Source organism: Lithobates pipiens, unplaced genomic scaffold (genome assembly GCF_037356315.1).
Source record: "Lithobates pipiens isolate NorthernLeopardFrog02 unplaced genomic scaffold, aLitPip1_a1.2 Scaffold_16, whole genome shotgun sequence".
Classification (NCBI taxonomy): domain Eukaryota; kingdom Metazoa; phylum Chordata; class Amphibia; order Anura; family Ranidae; genus Lithobates; species Lithobates pipiens.
The window spans coordinates 430,136,178-430,157,885 of NW_027507748.1; the positions used below are offsets into that span (position 1 = coordinate 430,136,178).

The 21,708-nt window shown below is 47.2% G+C and overlaps 1 protein-coding gene across 2 annotated transcripts in view; it reads left to right on the forward strand.

The window, feature by feature from the left end:
- Positions 1 to 11,678, forward strand: part of PRRG1 (proline rich and Gla domain 1) — a 68,109-nt gene extending 56,431 nt beyond the window's left edge. For both annotated transcript variants that reach the window (XM_077482578.1, XM_077482577.1), the window contains one exon: positions 4,891 to 11,678. In XM_077482578.1, the coding sequence (XP_077338704.1) occupies positions 4,891 to 5,409 (519 nt within the window). In that variant the 3' untranslated portion in view covers positions 5,410 to 11,678. The remainder of the gene's footprint in view (positions 1 to 4,890) is intronic.
- The last annotated feature ends 10,030 nt before the right edge of the window (positions 11,679 to 21,708 follow it).

Sequence of the window (21,708 nt, forward strand, 5' to 3'; positions counted from 1 at the left end):
TGTCATGGCAGGCGTTGATGGTAAAATGCTGCTAGTTTTAACGGCGCTTTACCGTCATTTTAGCGACGCTATTCGGCTGCTAGCGGGGCACTTATAACCCAGCTAGCAGCCGACGAAGAGGTTAATTACACCCGTGAAGCGCCGCTGCCAAAGCGCATTGCATGAGCTTTGGCAGTGGTGCGCATTCATTTCAATGGGCAGGAATGGTGGAGGAGCGGTACACACCACTCCAAACGTGCTGCTTGCAGGACTTTTTTTAACGTCCTGCCAGCGCATCACCTCTGTGTGAAAGCACTCGGGCTTTCACACAGACTGCAGGGGAGCTGTTTTGCAGGCACTTTACAGGTGAATGAATGAATGAAATACTTATATAGCGCACAATGCGAACTGAATCGCCTCTAGGCGCTGTGGCGAGCTTTGATCATCTGCTAAAAGAGGAAGGTCTTGAGTTTTTTCCTAAAAGCCAGGTGATTTTCTTCCAGGCGGATGTTGATTGGTAGAGCATTCCATAGCCGAGGCCCTTGGACAGCGAATCTCCAATCCCCCTTGGATTTATACCGGGCTTTGGGCACGAGGAGGAGGTTTTTGTTGGCTGATCGAAGACTGCGGTTTGGTGTGTAATGATTTATTTTCTCCATTAGGTATTGCGGAGCTTCTCTATGCACGCATTTGTGGGTGAGGCAAAGGGTCTTGAACGTGATCCGATTTTTTACGGTTAGCCAATGTAAGCTCCTCAGTGAAGGAGAAATGGATTCCCAGGGTTTTTTTCCTGTTATCAGCCTTGCCGCCGTGTTTTGGATCAGTTGTAATCGCGCAAGTTGATATTGTGGTAATCCTATGTAAAGCGAGTTTGCGTAGTCCAGTCGTGAATTAATGATTGTTCCAACTACCACTGCTTTGTCATTCTTTGGGATAAAAGGGATGAGTCTGCGAAGCATGTGCAGCAGATGGTGAGATCCACTGACTACTGCTCCTATTTGCGCATCCATTGACATTTGTGCGTCTAAAATAACCCCGAGACTCTTCGCTTTGGTCTTTGGGGAGATAGTCTGCCCAAAGACGGTTGGTGGAGACCAGGAGGTTTTGGTTGCGGGCTTATGATTTGGGTGTAAGATAAGAAGCTCTGTCTTTGATTGGTTCAGCTGGAGGGAGTTGGTGGTCATCCAGTCCTCTATTGATTTGAGGCAGTTTTCAAGTTGTTGTTGGTGATCTTTTTTTCCATTGATCCGGAAATAAAGTTGCGTGTCGTCAGCGTAAGAGTGGAAGCAGAGATCTGAGCATCTGATGATTTGAAGGAGTGGGCGAATGTAAATGTTGAAGAGAACGGGTGACAATGGAGAGCCTTGAGGGACTCCACAGGTGACTGCCCGAGTTTCGGAGAGGAATTTTCCTAGTTTCACTGTCTGTGACCGATTTCCTAGGAAGGACGCGAACCATTGGAGATCTATGTCTTGGACTCCGGCTACTTCTGTGAGGCGGACGAGTAGAGTATTGTGATCTACTGTATCAAACGCTGCACTTAGGTCTAGCAGTACGAGGAGACACGGCTCTCCGTCATCTGCCGCTTCGAGGGCGTCATCCCAAATCTTGAGGAGAGCTGTTTCTGTTCCATGACCCGGGCGGAAGCCTGATTGCAGCGGGTCCAGGAGTTTGTGAGTATCCAGGTGAAGTTGTAGCTGATGTACTACAGCTTTCTCCATGATCTTAGAAATGGTGTTGAGGCTTGTAATTGGCCTACGGTTGTTTGGATCCTGAGGGTCCAGGTTTGGTTTCTTGAGTAGAGGTTTGACAATGCCTTGTTTGAGGATGCTGGGAACAATCCCTTCGTGGAATGATCGGTTTATGAGGTGGGTTATGGTTGGAGCCACGATGTCGGAGCATTCTTTCAGTAGTTTTGTGGGGATGATGTCAATAGGTGAGGTACTGTCACGCAGTTTATTAATGATGTTTTTTGCGGTGTCTACGGTAATTGGGGATAGTGAAAATTTCGGCGGTTGCGGTATGTTGGTGCAGACATCCTCTTTATGTATTTGCTGGCTGGGGTCGGATGTTTTCTTCTGACAAATTGTTTCCCTGATGGTTTTGACTTTATCGATGAAAAAATCTGACAGTTTGTCACAGTAATCCTGGGATTCGCTTTCTGGGGGTTCTAGGCACACCGGATTCATTGATTGATTAACCAGTTTAAACAATTCCCGTGGTTGGTTTGCGGCCGTAGAGATTGTATATGAGAAGTGGTCCTTTTTGGCTTTGAAGATTGCTTTCCGATAATTCTCTGTCAGACCTTTGTAGTTAAATAGGTTTTCCTCGGTGGGATTTCTTCTCCATGTTCTTTCCGCTCTTCTGCGTGTTATCTTTAGCCCAAAAGCGCCTGAAAAATGCCCCAGTGTGAAAGGTGTCTGTTAGATTTTATGAGATGAAGGGGGGGGGGGGGGGGGGTGGGAAGGAAAAAAAAATTAAAAATTGGCCTAACATATCGGCCCAAAAAAAATCTGCATTACTTATCGGCCATCGGCAGCGAGATTTCTAAATATCGGCAGGAGAAAACCCATATCGGTCGACCTCTAATATATATAGATAGAGATAGAGAGAGATAGATAAAAAAAAAGTCTACACACCTCTGTTAAAATGTCAGGTTTCTGAGATGTAAAAAAAAGACCAAGATAAATCATTTCAGAACGTTTTCACCTATTTTTAACGTAACCTATAAACTGTACAACTCAATTGAAAAACTGAAATCTTTTTTTTTTTTTTTTTTTTTTTTGGGGGGGGGGGGGGGGGAGAAAAATAAAATATGGTTGCATAAGTGTGCACACCCTCTTATAATTGGGGATGTAGCTGTGTTCAGAATTAATCACATTCAAACTCATATTAAATAGGAGTCAGTACACACCTGCCATCATTTCAAGTGCCTCTGATTAACCCCAAATAAAGTTCAGCTGTTCTAGTAGGTCTTTCCTGACGTTTTGTTAGTCACATCCTACAGCAAATGCCATGGTCCGCGGAGAGCTTCCAAAGTATCAGAGGGATCTCATTGTTAAAAGGTATTAGGAGAAGGGTACAAAAGAATTTCCAAGGCATTAGATATACCATGGAACACAGTGAAGACAGTCATCATCAAGTTGAGAAAATATGGCACAACAGTGACATTACCAAGGACTGGACGTCACTCCAAACTTGATGAAAAGACGAGAAGAAAACTGGTCAGGGAGGCTGCCAAGAGCCCTACCACAACATTAAAGGACCTGCAGGAATATCTAGCAAATACTGGCTGTATGGCACATGTGACAATCTACCCCATAGCCCAGCCATATGAAGAATATGGGAGAGTGGCAAGACAGAAGCCTTTTGTTGCCAAGAAAAACATCCAGGCCCTACTAAATTTTGCAAAAACACATCTAAAGTCTCCAAAAAGCATGTGGGAAAATGTGTTCTGGTCTGATGAAACCAAGGTTAAATTTTTGGTCATAATTCCAAAAGATATGTTTAGTACAAAAACACTGCACATCACCAAAAGAACACCATACCCACTGTGAAGCATGGTGGTGGCATTATCCTCTGGGGCTGTTTTTTTAAAGCTGAAACAGGGGCCTTAGTCAAGGGTAGAGGGAATTATGAACAGTTCCAAATACCAGTCAATATTGGCACAAAACCTTCACTCTTCTGCTAGAAAGCTGAACATGAAGAAGAACTTCTTCATCTATTAGCATGCCAACGACCCAAAGCATACAGCAAAATCAACAAAGGAATTGCTTCACCAGAAGATTAACATTTTTGAATGGCCTAGCCAGAGCCCAGACCTGAATCTGATTGAAAATCTGCAGGGTGATCTGAAGATGCACAGGAGATGCCCTGTGCATCTTCAGCTTTACAGTTAACGAGCAAATCAGGAGATGGAGGGGGCGGGGCTGAGCCATGGCTCCATGTGTGAATAGACACACACAGCAAGCAAGCTGGGACCCAAGAATGGGAGTGTGACGGATCTTGGATACCACTGCTGGGCATCTCCGCCAGACCTGTGTCTCCTGTCCTCCAAACGCACCCGCAGACTGCAGATTTGCCATAACCAGCCCTTAAGCCCTCAATCACGTGACAAGCCACAAGGTGTTGAGGGTTAAACATCCAGAGCATAAATGGTTTATTAAGTGCCAAACATACACTTTTAACATAGCTAAGGACACCCCTCTTAGCCTGGTCATAAAGGGGGTAGGGGACAAGGAAGAACCAATGGAAACTCAACAGTTCGTTTTGCACCGAGTGGCCCCAATCGTCCTCTTATGGGGTCCCATGGAGGCTCTCGCGGCTCCTCCCCACAAGAGCTAACACCCCTCTGGGAAGCTTTCCCGAGGGGGTTATCTTGCAGGCGCACTCCCGTGTGATACACTCGGCGGCCATAGCTGCCAATTGAATGCCTCGGTCCCGCCCCCCTGGAGCACCGCATCATTCACAGCAGCGTGAGCCAATGGCTGCGCTGCTATAAATCATCCAATGAAGAGCTGATCAGAGCTTGGGGAAAGCAATGCGGGATCACGCCCAAGGAGATTCGGGACTCGGGTGGGGGGGGGGCAGGGGTAGGATGACTGCAATTTGTTTTTTCACCTTAATGCATAGGATGCATTAAGGTGAAACGCAAAGCTTTACAACCCCTTTAAGAATTAAGTTTTAGAATTCAATTAAAATCTTATTCAAATTCTTATTAACACCACTCCCCTACACATCTACAAATACTGTTCAAGAAATAGGGCTGCATTAAAAAACTTTTTTTTTCTTTTTGTGAACAGAGGTAGTTGATCTAGTTCCTTTTCTGAAAATGTATTTTTCGCTTGATAAGATGAAGATTGCAAATTCCAACACTTACCTTTTTTTTTCTTTATTTTTGTTTTTCCTCAGAAAGAGTTTTGGAAAGAGTACACCAAAGGACATGGGGACTCGAGCTCGGACAGCAATTGGTATCCATTTTACCTGGCCTTCCCTTTAATCACAGTCTTTTTTGTTGTTGCTCTGGTTCTCTTGCTATTGTGGAAGTGTGTATTCAGAAACAAAGCATGCCGGAGAACTGCATATGCCAACAGAGGTGCGAGGGAAAATACAGCTGAGACTTTAGATGAAGGAGTTTCCAGTCACGCTCAGCATCATTCTAATGTGTTGTGTGCAATGGAGGATACTTTTGAAAGGGCTGGGAACCCCAGCGGATTGACTGATTATGATGTGCGGTCAGATACGCTATCAGCTGGATTTTCGTTGAATTGCGACGCACCACCTTCTTATGAAGAAGCCACTGGAACAAGGGGTGTGAGAGTAAGCGAGCCACAGCACAGTCCCAATGAGCCACCACCACAGTATGAAGAAATAGCTATTTGTGCCTCTGTAATCACAATACCTCAGGAGGGGACAACCAGTCCTAAGTAGCATAGGAACAGATTTTCTATTTTTTTTTTTTTTTTTTTTTTATTACAATAGCATTTTGCTCTGGACTAATTTTGACATTTTATGATATATATTTTCTTTTTCTTAGAGTATAGTAATGAACACTATTTGCTGTGAGTACCGCTCAGATGAAGGGTTCATATTGCTTTTAAATAAACACAGTACTGTTATTACACTAAAATTACAAAGTGCCGTATATTATTTGAAACTGTACTTTCTATTTTCAGTCTTACGGCAATTAATTTGCCAATGGGATTATACTGAGATTGCAATATAACCACTATTGACCGAACTACTTTTTTAATGAGCTTGAATAAAAAGACTGACTTTTTTTTATTTCTCTTTCGTTCATTGACGGACACAGCTCCTTTAATCTTGACCGTAGGGTTATTACACCACCTTCAGGAGAGGACTAGGCAGAACTTTAATACATGTGTAAAAACTGAACTGTACAGTTCTGCCCAGGGGGTGGTTCCTCTGGCCATAACCCATCAGCCTGCTTCCTGCAGCTCAGTTTTTTTCTGCCTAGTGAAGAAGGACCTAGGCTCCCTGCCGGGACCATTGGTCCTGGGGATTTTTTTTCTGGATTTTGCCTTTTGCACACGATATTGATCCTGTGATCTATCAACAGCCGGCTGGTGTGACAAGCTGGATAATATAGATCCTAGTCTCCCCAGCCTGGCCATCGAACGTGTGTGGGCTCTAGCTATGTGCTGGGTCAGCCACGACATGCCCCTCAGGCTCCAGGGGCTGTGCTGGCTGTCTGTGTCCATATGCTGTTATCTGTGTCTCTACTGGTGTCTGTGGGCTTTGCATGTGCTGCCGCCATAGCGCTGACCAATGACATTTTCTGTGTAGTCTCTGTATACAGCATGATTGTCAGCCATTTTCTGTTGGCCTCTATGGGAAGCATGGTCGTCGGCCATTTTCTCGGAGTCCGGCAGCCATTTTCCCTGTTTTTTTGCTATACAAGGACGGGTGGTGGCCATTTTCTTGTAGCCTCAGCGTGGTTTTTTTTCTCCCCAGCGCTGGTTCCTGTGCCTCAGAACAGAGTGGTTTTGGTTCCTGGACACTTGTGAGCTGACACAGCGATCAGTGACAGCACGGCACAGCACTCGGTCAGGGTGGTGAGTCCTGTGGTGGGGCCTCTCAGTCTGTTAGCAGCTAGGAGGGTGGGATTGAGCACCTTGTCCTATGTCCCCAAGGGTGGTAGACAGGGTGGGTCAACATGGCCTCAGAAGCTTGTGTTTCTTCCCCAGACCTACCTGCAATTGCTCACCTGCAAATAGTGCAGTGCCTTAGGACGCTGTGTTGGCGTTCCTTGAAACGTTCATTGTAAGGGTGGAGGCGGTGTGCGGGCAGTAAAAAAAATGGCCCCTGCCTGGGGAGAACTCTGATTCAGACTCTGGGCCCCACGGTGACTGGCGGCCCCTGTTCTGATGTCAGAGGAAACTGACGAGGACCGATTGGACAGTGAGATGATTCCGGGTCCACGCAGGAAAAAGCGCTAGTTGGAGCAATTATCACTGCTGTGCGTGATACCCTGAAAATGCAGGATGTAGCAGGATCCTCTGCTGAGGTGGTGGTCCCCTTTGGGTCCCGGAAGCCAGCTCGTACACCTAAGGTGTTTCCGTATCTGACTTATTTTGATAAGTTCATATACAAGGAATAGGGAAGCCCGCAACGGACCTTTTTGGGTCCCAAAAAGAATGGCGGTGCGGTTTGAAGAGAGCCTCCTTAAAAAAAAAATGGTTGGCTCCTGATTGTGGACCCCCCTAGTATCCAGGTTAAATAAAGTAACCACAATCCCGGTAGAAGGGGCTCCTGCATTTAAGGACCCTACCGACAGGAGGGCCGAGGCAGTGGCCCGGTCCATGTTTACGGTAGTGGGGTCATCACTACGACAGTACTGGCCACGGCATTAGTGTCGCAGACCCTTACTGAGTGGGCAAAATTTTTGCATCGTGAATTGGAGAAGTAGCAGTCCCCTCCAGTCTGCGTAGAACTAGCAGACCAGTTGGTACACGGCCTTAAGTATGTCTGTGATGGGGCCCTGGATACACCTCCCCTGCTCTCCAGAGCATCGGTATCAGCAGTGGTGCTGCGGTGCCTGATCTGGCTGAAAGTCTGGTCTGCGGACCAGGCATCTAAAAAAGCCTTAACGGATTTGCCCTTCCTTGGTGAGTAGCTGTTTGGATGACATTAGTAAGAATGTCACAGGTGGGAAGAGCACATTGCTCCCACAGTCCAAGAAGGATAAGGAGCCACGCCAAAGGCAAGGGCCCTCCTTTTCCGCTCAAAAGTCCACCCGGGGCTTCAGATAAATGCTCCCAGTCCGACAGGGCGACTGCTGAGGGACAAAAGCGTCCCTGGTCTCACAAGCCTGCGAGCAAAAGTACTACCTCATGAAGGTTTGCCCCGCCGCCGCAGACACTCGGGTGGGGGGTCGCCCTCGGGAGTTTGCACCTCGGTGGGCCTCCCGGCTGTCCGACCAATGGGTCTGCAAACTGATTTCATCAGGCTACAAGATAGAGCTCCTCTCTTGGCCACCAAACAGATTTTTTTTTCCCCTCCAATATACCCTTACTCCCGGCTCGCTAGGAGGCCCTGTTTGGGGCAGTAAGGGACCTGCTCAGCCGTGGAGTGATGGTGCTTGTTCCAAAACTGGAAAGGTTTCAGGGATTCTACTCCAATCTGTTTGTTGTCCCCAAAAAGGAAAAAGTTCGCTCTGTAGTCTCTGCACTCCATCATGGGGACTGCCTGGCATCTTTGGAAATAGGGGGGAAGAGCACTACGAGTTTGTGGTTCTCCCCTTTGGTCTAGCTTCAGCACCCAGAGTCTTTACCAAAGTATTAGCTCAGATTTTGGCGTTGTTGCGACAACGTGGGATCACAATCGTGGGTTACCTGGATGATCTCCTTGTGCGAGCGGTTTCCACCTCAATTAAGGGAGGATGTGGCGATCACCATACAAACTCTACAGGAGTTTGGGTGGGTGTTGAAGCTCAAAGTCGGTACTAGTGCTGACTCAGCGCCTGGAGTAGCTAGGTTTACTGCTTTAGTCCGTGGAAGCGAGAGTGTTTCTCCCTTCAGACAAACTACAGACTCTCAGAGCCACGGTGAAGCTGTTGATGAACCACATGTGGTCGCCTTTGCGTTTTGTGCATGCGAGTTCTGGGCCTCATGGTGGCCTCTTTCGGGATGGTACCGTATGCCAAATTTCACACCAGTCTTGCAGAGGGAGATATTGTCCAAATGGGACAAATTTCCGTTATCCCGGGATCGACAGATTTGGGTGAGCCAGTTAGTCAGAGACTCTCTTCACTGGTGGCTGAGGTCTCCGACCCTTCGGTCTGGGAAATCGTTCCTGCCTCTTCATTGGACAGTGATCACAACAGACGCCAGCCTAACCGGCTGGGGTGGAGGGCTGGGAGTAAAGTCAACCCAGGGCCTGTGGTCGAGGGAGAAATCCCAGTTACCGATCAGTGCGCTCGAGATTCGAGCGATCAGGCTATGTCTCTCCACATGGTCAATGAGGCTACGAGGGCATACGACCAGGATACAGTCAGACAACGCCACAGCAATGGCATATGTCAACCATCAAGAAGGAACAAGGAGCTGGGCTGCAGCACAAGAGGTCGCTCACATCCTTCGGTGGGCAGAGCGACGTGTACCCTCTCGGCCATATACATCCCGGGAGTAGAAAACTGGCAGGAGGACTATCCAAGTCGCCAGATGCTGGACCCAGGAGAATGGTCATTGCATCCGGAGGTGTTCAGGCTTCTTTGCCTGCGGTGTGGCACGCCAGAAGGTGCGGAGGTTCGTGTCCAGGACAAGAGATCCTTGTGCGGATGCGTCAGACATGTTGGTGGCGCCATGGGGGCAGTACCGGCTGATTTACGCCTTCCTTCCGCTCGAACTGTTGCCGTGTCTGCTTCGCAGAGTGGAGGCCGAGGGGATTCCAGTGATAATGATCACTCTGGATTGGCCAGGTGTGCCTGGTAGCAGATGCTCCCTGGTGGTTGCTGATGCGAGAAGACCTCCTATTGCAAGGCCCGATACTCCATCCTGCTTTACCGTCGCTGGTTTTAACAGCATGGCTGTTGAAAACCAGGGGCTAAGGAACCGAGGTCTGTCGGACTCTGTAATCTCCACTATGCTGAGGGCACGGAAATCTTCTTCTAGGAAGATATACCATTGTACGTGGAAGGCTTATATCTCCATGTGTGAGGAGATGGGGTGGCGTCCGCGTACCTATTCAGTTTCCAGGATCCTGCTGTTCTTACAGCGAGGAGTGGACTAAGATACTGACCTTAAGCACCATCAAGGGGCAGATATCAGCCTTGGCTGTTTTTTTTTTTTTTTTTTTTTTTTTTTTTTCCAATGACCCCTGGCGTCTCGCTCATTGGTGAACACCTTTATGCAAGGGGTTCAGCATGTACCGGTAGTCACTCCGGTGCGACCACCTCTACCCCTATAGGATCTGAACCTGGTGCTATCGGCGTTTCAGAAACCACCGTTTGAGAACATCAGGAACATTCCCTTGTTGACTCTTTCTCAGAAAGTGGTCTTTCTAGGGGCTATTACATCTGCCAGGAGTGTTTCTGAGTTGGCGGCCTTGTCTTGCAATTTGCCCTATTTGGTTTTCCACAAGGATAAGGTGGTGTTGCGTCCACAACTTTCTTTTCTTCTGAAGGTGGTTTCGGCCTTCCATCTCAATGAGGACATTGTGTTACCATCTCTGTGTCCTAAGCCGACGCACCCTAAGGAGGGAGCCCTCCATTCCCTGGACGTGGTCCAGGCCCTAAAGGTATATTTGTCTGCCACGGCTCCCTTCCGGAAGTCAGATTCTCTGTTAGTTTCGGTAGCTGGTCCGAAAAAAGGACTGGCGGTCTCATCGACCACCATCTCACGGTGGATCAGACTGATCGTGGTTTAGGCTTATGCCTTGAAGGGGCGGTTGCCCCCCTTTCCTGTCAAGGCCCATTCCACCAGGGCAATTGAGACCTCTTGGGCTTTCCGACATCAAGCGTCTGTATCCCAGGTGTGTAAGGTGGTCACTTGGTCTTCCGTTCACACTTTCACAAAGATCTACAAAATTGATGTAAGTGCATCTTCTGATGCTTGCTTTGGCTGCAATGTTTTGCAGGCAGCCGTGTAATCGTTGCAATTTACACTTTTTCTTCTGGTTAGAGAAAGTTACATTTTGGTTGCCAATGCATTCTGACGCATATGTTGGCCACAAGTTCTAATGCGGTCGGTTCAGATGGTGACTCCTCCATTGAGGAACATCTCTGGCTGTGGGTGAAGTTATGTTTGCTCTTTCCACCCCTCATTATAACACTGCTTGGGGACATACCTACGGGCAAGATTAATGGAGCTGTGTCTGTCAATGAATAAAAGAGAAAATAGGATTTTTGTACTCAACATAAAATCCTTTTCTCTGAAGTTCATTGACGGACACAGCACCCACCCCTCCTATAGTTTACATTCTACTGCTTGTTGACATACTAAGCTGCAGGAAGCAGGCTGAGGGGTTATAGCCAGAGGGACCACCCCCTGGGCGGAACTGTACAGTTCTGTTTTTCACATGTATTACATGTTCTGCCTAGTCCTCTCCTGAAGGTGGCGTATTAACTCTACGATAAAGTTTAATGGAGCTGTGTCCATCAATGAACTAAAGAGAAAAGGATTTTATGGTGAGTACAAAAATCCTCTTTCACACGTGCCTCTTTTCCTTATTGATGAATTCTTTGAAAGTGACATATACTAAGACAACCTCAAAATATTTAATTTTCCTTTTTAAGTATTTATTATGAGTTTGTACATATTAAAGTCATGTTTGTGTGTATAATGAACCCACCTATTCCTACTACTATCCTCAGTTTTCACTTTTTCAGTAATAGCACAACAACCTACATGCACAACTTTATTCAGTTCTACAGTAAATACACAGTAGGTGCCTTTTTTTTTTTTTTCTTTTTTTTTTTTTTTCACTTTTAGGTATAATTTGTGATATGTTTTTATATAAATATGTAACGTTTTTAGTATCTTGCATTTATTTTTCTGAACAATTCCAGATTTGTTTTTAATATTGAATTTTTTTTTCTACATTGTAAATGTTTTTATAGTTTGTAACCACTAGCATTTTACATTTAACAATTGGCCTCTACTATTTGCTTTATAAGGTATATATATTTTTTTTTTTGTAATTTTAAATAAAGCTTTCCTTGTTATGAGTTTAAACCTGAACAGTGGTTTGGGGTTTGATTGAGGTGTGTGTATCTCTCTCTATATCTATATCTATATCTATATCTGTGTGTGTGTGTGTGTGTAATTAATATATATATATTAATAATTTTTTTCGCAAAATTCTAACTACCGTATATACTCGAGTATAAGCCGAGATTTTCAGCCTCTTTTTTGAGGCTGAAAGTGCCCCCCTCGGCTTATACTCGAGTCATCGCTGTCTGCCCGCTCGATCAGCGTGTCGAGCAGACAGACAGCGGCCATTCTATTCAAAAGCCGCGCCTCCGGCTCCGCCTTCGCCTGTGATAGGCGGAACACTGAATTTCCCAGCAGCCTGTGTTCCGCCTATCACGGACATCGTATCATCCTCGTACTACGGACGAGGATGATACGACGTCTGTGATAGGCGGAACACAGGCTGCTGGGAAATTCAGTGTTCCGCCTATCACAGGCGAAGGCGGCGGCGCAGCTTTTGAACTTTACAATGGCCGCCGACGAAGAGGGCACGGGACGGAGGCAAGGGAAGGCACGGCACGGGACGGGACGGCGGCGGCAAGGCACGGCACGACACGGGACGGATGCAAGGAGGCAAGTCACGGCACGGGACGGAGGCAAGGAGGCAAGGCACGGGACGGAGGCTCGGGACAAAGGTAGGCTGGACACACACACACACACACACACACACACACACACACACACACACACACACACACACACACACACACACACACACACACACACACGGATGGAGACACACACAGGGATGGATGGATGGATGGAGACACACACACACACAGGGATGGATGGATGGATGGATGGAGACACACACACACATGGATGGATGGATGGAGACACACACACAGGGATGGATGGATGGATGGACACACACACACACAGGGATGGATGGATGGATGGACACACACACACACAGGGATGGATGGACGGACACACAGGGATGGACGGACACACAGGGATGGACGGACACACACACAGGGATGGACAGGCATGTCTCACCCTCGGCTTATACACGAGTCAATAAGTTTGCCAGTTTTTTTGGGGGTAAATTGGGGGCCTCGGCTTATATTCGGGTCGGCCTATACTCGAGTATATACGGTATATATCTTCTGAGCAGCACATACTATCAGATATCTGTACTCATCGTCCTACTTGAAGCGGAGTACCTCCCAAACTCTCTCTTTCTTTCTCCCTTTCTCTCTCTTCCCCCCCCCCCCTCCACCAGACCTCGCCAGGTACGTCAGAAGTCCAGCTCCCTCTGCCTTCCCCTGCTGATGGGCCAGTAACAGAGCTCAGCGTGCTTCATGCATGTTCAGTAGGGACCTGGCCTGGAAGCTATGTTTCACAAGTAAGTGTCCTAATATTAAAAGTAGAAAATATTTTCTTATCGTACATCACAGGACACAGCGCCATAGTAGTTACTATGTGGGTTATAGGCCAATCTTCAGGTGATGGACACTGGCACGCCCTAAATTAAAAAGTGAACTCCCTATATAACCCCTCCCAATGGTGGGAGTACCTCCGTTTTTTTCACCAGTGTCTAAGGTGTTGGTCACGAGTAAAGATGTGCTGTGCTGGGCTCCACTGGAGCAATCCTTGCTGTGGGGCTAGCCATGAAACCGGATCCATTCAAAGTGTCTTTTTGGCCAAAATGAATGGTACCCGGGCCTCATATCTGAAGAAATGAGGACTTGCCTGTAACACTTCTCTTTTTAGAGAGCTGGACCCCGGGATCCAGTACTTTTTGGTATTAAGGCCATAAAGTTTTACTGGCGGAAGTGCTATTACAGGTCCAGGATTGTGGGTTTCCTCGAGGATCCCCAGCTCCTGAAGGTTTAACGGAACCCACTGTGAAGGGTGAAGATTGGGTCTGTTGGTTTACCACAGAAAACCCTGCGGCGAGAAAGGTAAGGAGTTTTTTTCTAAAATTTTCTTATGTCTCCTTTAATTGGTAAACATTGTCATGCCTATGTCACCACTGGGGGCTGTATAGAGCACTTACGTCTCATGCTTCTCAGCCCATGATGTGTCCAGGAAACAGCAGTTTTCTCTTCAGCCAGCAGCAGACTTCCGGTAAGTCTGGGATGGTTTTGCCTCCCCACCAGATGCCCCCCTGTGCTGTTTTTTTTATCGGGGAAAGAGCGATTTAACAAAAAGGGTGACCAACACACCGCTCAGCGGGTTCCAGGCCCCCCCCTCCATAATTTCTGTTGATCCCATAGGATCGGAGCTCACATGAGAAAAGCTTTCTTTTGAAAGGCGAGAGGAAGGGCCGTAGCGATTGGGGGGGGGGGGCTTATCGCGGGGTTGGGAATGTGTTTTAAAGGCACCATTTTTGCCGTTTCAAGCTGCGGAGGGACACAGGCATAGGGTATATATGAGGTTTGGTGACATAGGCATTCCTTTGACACATTTGCTACTGCATCAGGCTGTGCATTAATAGCAGCAGCAGAGCTGGACTATTGTTCAAGCAATGCATGCATTCCTTCTAGTAGTACATCTGCTTTGTGCATCGGGCTATGGTCGGAAGGGAGGTTAAAATCACCAAAAAAAAAGGCTCTAGAAAGACTTGGAGACACTAGGGAGCCTAGACCCATCTGAAAGAGGGCATCCTCCCCTGAGAGTAATATGGCTGGTCAGAATGAGCCATCAGGAGGGGCAAGGGTTGCAGCGGCTTTTAGCATTACAGCCCCTGTATATGACCAAGGAGGTTTTTTTTTCTCCAACCATTCTAAGTTTGGAGCAAAAAAAATGATGCTTTAATCGCATCCCAGAGTGGGACTAAGCATAACAGGTCCCTGTCCATTGCTCAGGACCCTCATGCTGAGGAACAAGGAGCGAGAGATGAATTTCTCTCAAGGGACCAGGAAGAGACTGATGTCCAAAGAACCTAATACGAAAGGATCAAGTTTGCAGGAAAGGTTGTTGGTACAGTCTCTCACTGAATTGGTCCGCTCCACATTTTTACTGCCAATAAGAGCAGTCAGTCGATGAGCCCACTTCTGGTTTGGGTTCACTAAAGCCTCCTCAATGTGTTCATGCTTTTCCTATCCATTCATGGCAAAAAAAAAGCTTCTGTATTCTGAGTGGGAGCACCCAGATAAACCGTTTTTCCTCCCAAAAAGTTTTCAATACTTTATCCTATAGAGGAAATGTTCTATAAGAATTGAGGATTTCCAGCAGTTGATGCTGCTATATCCTCTCTACCTCACTTGTCCAATAGACAATGCTTATATGCTAAAGGATCCAACAGATAAGAAATTGGAATTCCTTTTTAAAAGCTATATTTCGCTCGCAGGTTCAGCCTGCGCTGGCAGTGATCAGAGTATCTCAGTCCTTAATGGACCAGTTTATGGAGGTACTCAAGATTATTCCTGATCAGCAGGCCCAAGATTTGGCCCAGATATCAGAAGCCTTGTGTTTTACAGTAGATGCTATGAAAGATTCTATTCTCCAGGCCTCATGGCTCATGCTAGGGCTGGTACATGTGCATAGAATCCTATGGTTAAGAAACTGGTCAGCCAAAGCACCATGCAAAAGCTCTTGGCCAGTTTCCCATTTCATGGTGAACTGTTATTTGGAATCAATCTGGATAGGTATATCCAAAGAATTTCTAACTGAAAAAGTTCCCTTTTACCAGTTAAAAAGAAGTTTAAGCATTTTTTTCTTTTAAAATGTGCTTCTCTGGTGTCAGGAGCATTAGCCTCCAGGCAGTCATGACTGCCTTCACTGTCAGGTTCAAGAGGTAAACCTCAGGGTTAGTCCCAGGGCCAAAAGAGGACCTGGGGGAGGAAACCCACAAAACAAAAGCCACTTTATGAAGGGGCACCCCCCCGCTCGCTCGAGTGGGGGGGGGGGGGGCTTCTACAGTTTTCAAGGGTCTGGCAGGAACACTGTCAAGACAGATGGGTGGCTTCCTCAATTTCTCTAGGTTACAAACTAGAGTTCCGAGGGTTCCCGTCGTCTTGTTTTCTCAAATCAAACATTCCCAGAGATCTAGTGACAAAAAGTGTCTCTTTCTAGCTTTGGATCATCCCTTGACTCAGATTAATATCCGTGGTCCCCTTGGAAGAGTAATGCCACGTACACACGATCGGAATAAGCTCTGATGGTTTTCCCAACGGAATTCCGCTCAAGCTGTCTTGCCTACACATGGTCACACCAAATTCAGATCGTTTAGAACGCGGTGACGTACGACGGGACTAGAAAAAGGAAGTTTAATAGCCAGTAAGCGTGATTTTTTGCGTGTCGGAATTGCATACACACCATCGGAATTTCTGATAGAAAGTTTTTCCGTTGGGAAAATTTAGAACATGCTATCAATTTTTGGCTGGCGGAAATTCGGACAGCTAAATTCCGATGGAGCATACACACGGTTGCATTTTCCGATGAAAAGCTCTCATCGGTCTCTTTCTGGACGGAATTCCGATCAATTCCGATTATGTGGACCATAAGGATTAGGGTTTTTATTAAAAACCTTTTCACAATTCCAAAAAAGGGAATGTTAGACCCATTTTAGATCTCAAAGATCTAAACTTGTTTTTGAATACCGTTCTTTTCGCATGGAGTCAATCCGATCAGTAGTCTTCATCCTACAAGGGGGAGAACTTCTGGCGTCAATCAACATCAAGGATGCTTTTCTCCATGTGCCAATTATTTTTTATTTTTTTTCCCCGCTCACCATAAATTTCTACGATTTGAGGTAGAAAACCTTGATTTCCAGTTTGTAGCTCTGCCTTCAGTCTAGCTACTGCACCTCGAGTGTTTGCAAAGGTCCTGGCTCCTCCTTTTAACCAGGTTAGGGGCTCAAGGTATAACGATACTAGCCTACTTAGATAATCTACTCTTGATAGATCAATCAGTAGCCAAAGTTTGGTCCACAGTCAGCTACCTGGAATACCTAAGTTGGATTCTCAACCTAGAAAATTCCTCCTTAAAACCACTATGGAGATTGCAGTACTTGGGGCTCATCATAGATACAGCTCAGAAGAGGGTGTTTTTTCCCCAGGAAGGGATCAGTTCCATAAGGGAACTGATTGTTGATCAAAACAAAGAAGAATCCTTCTATTCAACATTTGCATGAAAACTTTCGAGACCGTTTATGTGCAGTTTCATTCAAGACTGCTGCAAAACAGTATCCAAGCTTTGGACCTCCCAATGCGTTTATCCCCCAAAGTGCGTCAGAGCCTCAATTGGTGGGTGATATCCAAGAATCTTCAAAAAGGAAAATCCTTTCTACTAGTTACCAGGAAGGTGGTAACAACAGATGACAGCCTTCTGGGCTGGGTAACAGTCCTGGAAGAAGTGTCTGTCCAAGGGAAATGGTCCAAATCAGAGAGGACGTTGCCCATCAATATTCTAGAAATTTGGGCAGTACGCCTGGTCTTGTCAGTATCCAATCTAACAATGCCACAGCTGTGGCCTATATCAATCACAAAGGGGGCAAGAGACGACGTGCAGCCCAGAGAGAGGTGAATCATATTGTATCTTGGGAAAACAACATTCCTTGCCTATCAGCAATTTTCATTCCAGGGATAGGGAATTGGCAGGCAAACTACTTGAGTCACCAACATTTGTTCCCGGGAGAATGGTCTCTTCACCTTGACATCTTTCTGTCATTATGCCAAAAATGGGGAGTTCTGGACATGGATCTGTTTGCGTCCAGGTTCAACAACAAGATCAACAACTTTGTGTCAAGGACAAAGGATCCGATGGCATGCTGAACAGATGCCTTGGTTTTTCCGTGGGATGAGTTTTTCACTGATCTATGCATTTCCTCCTGTTCTGCTTCTTCCGTGCCTTCTCACAGATCAAGCAAGAAGGGAAGAAGGTGATTCTTGTAGCTCAGGAGATCTTGGTTTGCCAAGATCATAAAAATGGCAGTAGGGGACCCTTGGACCTTGCGAGAGAAGGTCTAGCCATAGCAGTAGGGTCCAATATTCCATCCTACCTTACAAACGCTAAATTTAGCAGTTTGGCTATTGAGACCAACATTCTAAAAGATCGTGGGCTGTGAGTTTCAGTAGTTTCTACTTGGTTAATACTAGGAAGCTGGCCTCCAGAGTCGCATACTATAGAATCTGGAGGGCATATGTCTCCTGGTGTGAATCCAGGGGTTGGCACCCCAGGAAATGTGTCATAGGTAGGATCCTTGAATTCCAACAGATAGTACTCGAGGCCAGCTTCATTTCTAATCCTATCAAGGCCAGATGTTGGCTTTATCTGTGTTTTTTATTTTTTTTTCTTCCCAACTACCTCATGCTTCACACTCATTACTGGTTCATAACTTTATTCAGGCAGTAACGCGGATTAATCCTCCAGTCAGGTCACCCCTGAACCCTTGGGACTTAAATTTAGTCCTGTCTGCTTTACAGAAGCAGCCTTTTGAGCCAATACAAGATATTCCCTTGGTCCTCTTGACGAGGAAAAAAAATTTCTTGGTTGCCATATCTTCTGCAGGAAGAGTATCAGAGTTGTCTGCTCTTTGTAAAGAGCCATATTGGTTTATTCGTAAGGATTAGGGATGGCCGAACGGTTCGCCCGGCGGTCGTTTCGCGGCGAATTTCGGCTGTTCGCCGTCCGCCCGATCGGTGGACTATTGGCGCCGTTCGCCCGGCGGACTTCCGTGTTTACTGTGTAAAAGAACTTTGACCTATGATGACACATCCATCATGGGGTACAGGACAGCCAATTGAGACATTACAGCACATGGACACTTGGACATTCCCCCAACTTATAAATAGACCCGATCCGGCGGCCATTTTACATTCTTTCTTCTGTCACTATAGGGAGAGGTTGCTGTGTGGAGCAGGGAAAGACTTCAGTGACCCAAATCGCTATCTATTAGGTCCACAAAAGTTCTTTTAAGGACTGGTATCATGGTATAGGTGTTAGGTGTAGTTCAGGATATAGGTTTGAGGCAGTGCTGTGCTAGTGATTGTTGCAGCAGCCTGAGTGTCTTTTGTCAGTGTAGAGAAAGGGACGGGACGCTGTGTGCTGCAGGGACAGTCAATTTAATCATTAGCTGTTACTATTAGGTCCACAAAAGTGCTATTCAAGTTATTGTTCCTGCAGCCTGTATTTTGTCAGTTTAAATAGGGACAGGCAGGAAGCTGTGTGTGAGGCAGTGAGGGACAGTCAGTTTAATCAGTAGCTGTTACTATTAGGTCCGCAAAGGTTATTTTTAGGACTGGTATGGTAGTAGGCTTGTACACGTATAATATTCTTTCTTCCAAATATAGAAAGAATATTATACTTGACTGCTGCCCTTCTGTTGCAGTCTGCTAATCATTAACAACCTACTTGTTCCACAAAGGTCCTTATAAGGACTGGTAAGGTCTAGGGTGCTACAGTACATAGGGTTGAGTGAGGTACAGTCTGCTATTCCTTAAGGACTGGTATAGGTCCACAATACATAGGGTTGAGGTGCACTACTGCTGACCGCTGCCCTATGCTGCAGCAGTCCTTCATCAGTATAGGGACTGACGTACAGTCTGCTAATCGTTCACAACCTACTTGTTCCACAAAGGTCCTTATAAGGACTGGTAAGGTCTAGGGTGCTACAGTACATAGGGTTGAGTGAGGTACAGTCTGCTATTCCTTAAGGGCTGGTTTAGGTCCACAATACATAGGGTTGAGGTGCACTACTGCTGACCGCTGCCCTATACTGCAGCAGTCCTTTATCAGTATAGGGACTGAGAGTTTTGTCACAGGGTCATTTAAAAAAGGGGTGGTAGGGGTAGGGCAGGAGCAACAGGCTTCAGCCAAAGTGGGAAGTTGCAGAAGGTGCGTTCAATTCATTTAAAGGACGCACCAGACTTGGTTGAGTGGCTCACTCAGCCTTACTCTTCTGCACCCTCCTCATCCTCTCGATCTGCACCCTCTTCTTCACTCTCTATATGCACCCCCAAAGACACTACCACCAACACCACCACCACCACCACATACCTTCCGCTTGAGTCACAGGAATTATTTTACGATCCATATCAAGACATTTCTGATGCGCAGCCACTCTTGGTATTGGATCAGGAAGAGGAGGTAGCAACAACCGCTACTCAGCAGTCTGACGACAGTACCCAGATCAGCCCAAGGAGGAGGTTGGTCCCCGGTGTTGCTGCCTTCTCCGAGATCTCTACTTATAGCGGTGGGGAAGGTGACGTCGATGATGACGTGTCTAGTGATGTCACGTGGGTGCCCACAAGAGAGGAAGAGGGGAGTTCAGAGGGAGATATGGACCAGCACATAGGGAGGAGAAGCAGGAATAACTTACATTGCACAGGAGGGACAAAGCAGACTGCAAATGTATCAGGAGCGAGTCATCGACCATGTACGGTCACATCTGGCGCTCCCGGGACACCGGCACATGGTTCCGCAGTGTGGGCTTTTTTTAACGTGTCCGCTGCTGACAATAGCGTTGCCATCTGCAATCTATGCAGTCAACGCATTAGTCGCGGTAAGCCCAACACTCACCTAGGGACGACCGCCTTAAGAAGGCACATGAGCAGCCATCACCGAGCCCAGTGGGAGCAACGGAACACACAAAGCCACACTCCAGGCTCTCACCGTCCACCCTCGTCTTCTCCGTCTCCTCTCTCCTCACAATTGTCCTCCACTCCACCTTCCATCACGCCAAGCTCATGTTTTTCTGCAAAAAGCTTCCGTGGGCCTAATGTTCGAGCGTAAAAAAATGATGACGCCGGATAACCCTCTTGCCCAACGGTTGACGGCTGGCTTGTCAGAACTGAGCCCGCCAACTACTGCCATATAAACTGGTGGACTCGGAGGCCTTTCGCAAATTTGTGGCCATTGGAACACCACAATGGAAGGTCCCAGGAAGGAAGTATTTCTCAGAGAAGGGCATCCCAGAGCTATATGGCCATGTTCAGCGGCAAGTGAATGTATCTCTGGCACACAGTATCGGTGCCAAGATACATCTGACCACAGACACGAGGTCTAGCAAACACGGGCAGGGAAGGTATATCACTTTTACTGCCCACTGGGTGAACCTTCTGACGGCCGTCAAGCATGTAACCCGTGGCACCCGTGTAGATTTGGTTTTACCGCCACGGATTGCATGCAGGCCTGGCTCTTCCTCTCCTCCTTGGCTGACTCCTTTTCTGCTGCTAGCGTCTCTTCCGCTGCGCCGCCCAAGCTCCCCAGAACCTATTCGACGTGCCAGGTGAGACGTTGCCATGCCGTGCTGCATCTGTTGTGCCTGGAAGCCAAGAGCCACACTGGCCCGGCACTCCTTTCAGCTTTGCGTTCACAGGCAGATCAGTGGCCAACACCGCTCAATTTGACAGTTGGTAAAGTGGTGTGTGACAACGGTGCCAATCTGCTTAGCGCATTGAAACAGGGCAAAATTACGCACGTGCCATGCATGGCACACGTCTTAAACTTGGTCGTGCAGTTATTCGTTGTCAAATACCCTGGGGTCCAGGACATCTTGCGGCAGGCAAGGAAAATCTCGGCCCATTTCAGAAGATCTTACACGGCCATGGCTCGCCTTGCTGACATTCAGCGGCGACACAATCTGCCTGTCAGACGTCTTATTTGCGATTGCCCGACGCGATGGAACTCAACCTTCTATATGCTTGATAGGCTGCTCCAGCAGAAACGTGCAGTTAATGTCTACCTGTATGAACTCTGCGGCAGAACATGTTCTGGGGAGCTGGGCTTTTTTTCACCGCGCCAGTGGCTGCTCATGCGCGACGCATGCAGACTTCTGCGGCCATTTGAGGAGATCACCAAACTGGTCAGTCGCAGCCATGGCGCCATCAGTGACATGGTACCTTATGCCTTCTTTATGGAGCGTGCATTGCGTCGTGTCATTGATCAAGCTGTGGAGGAGCAGGAAGATGAGGAAGTCGCAATGCTGGATGAATTCCCAGGGGGGGGCTACTCTATCTGAGACAAGTCAACAACAGGAGTCTGAAGAGGAGTCAGAGGAGGATGGTCCCGGGGCGGATGAGGAGGAGCAAGAAGAGCATGCTTTAAACCTTTCTGGGATCCCTGTTGT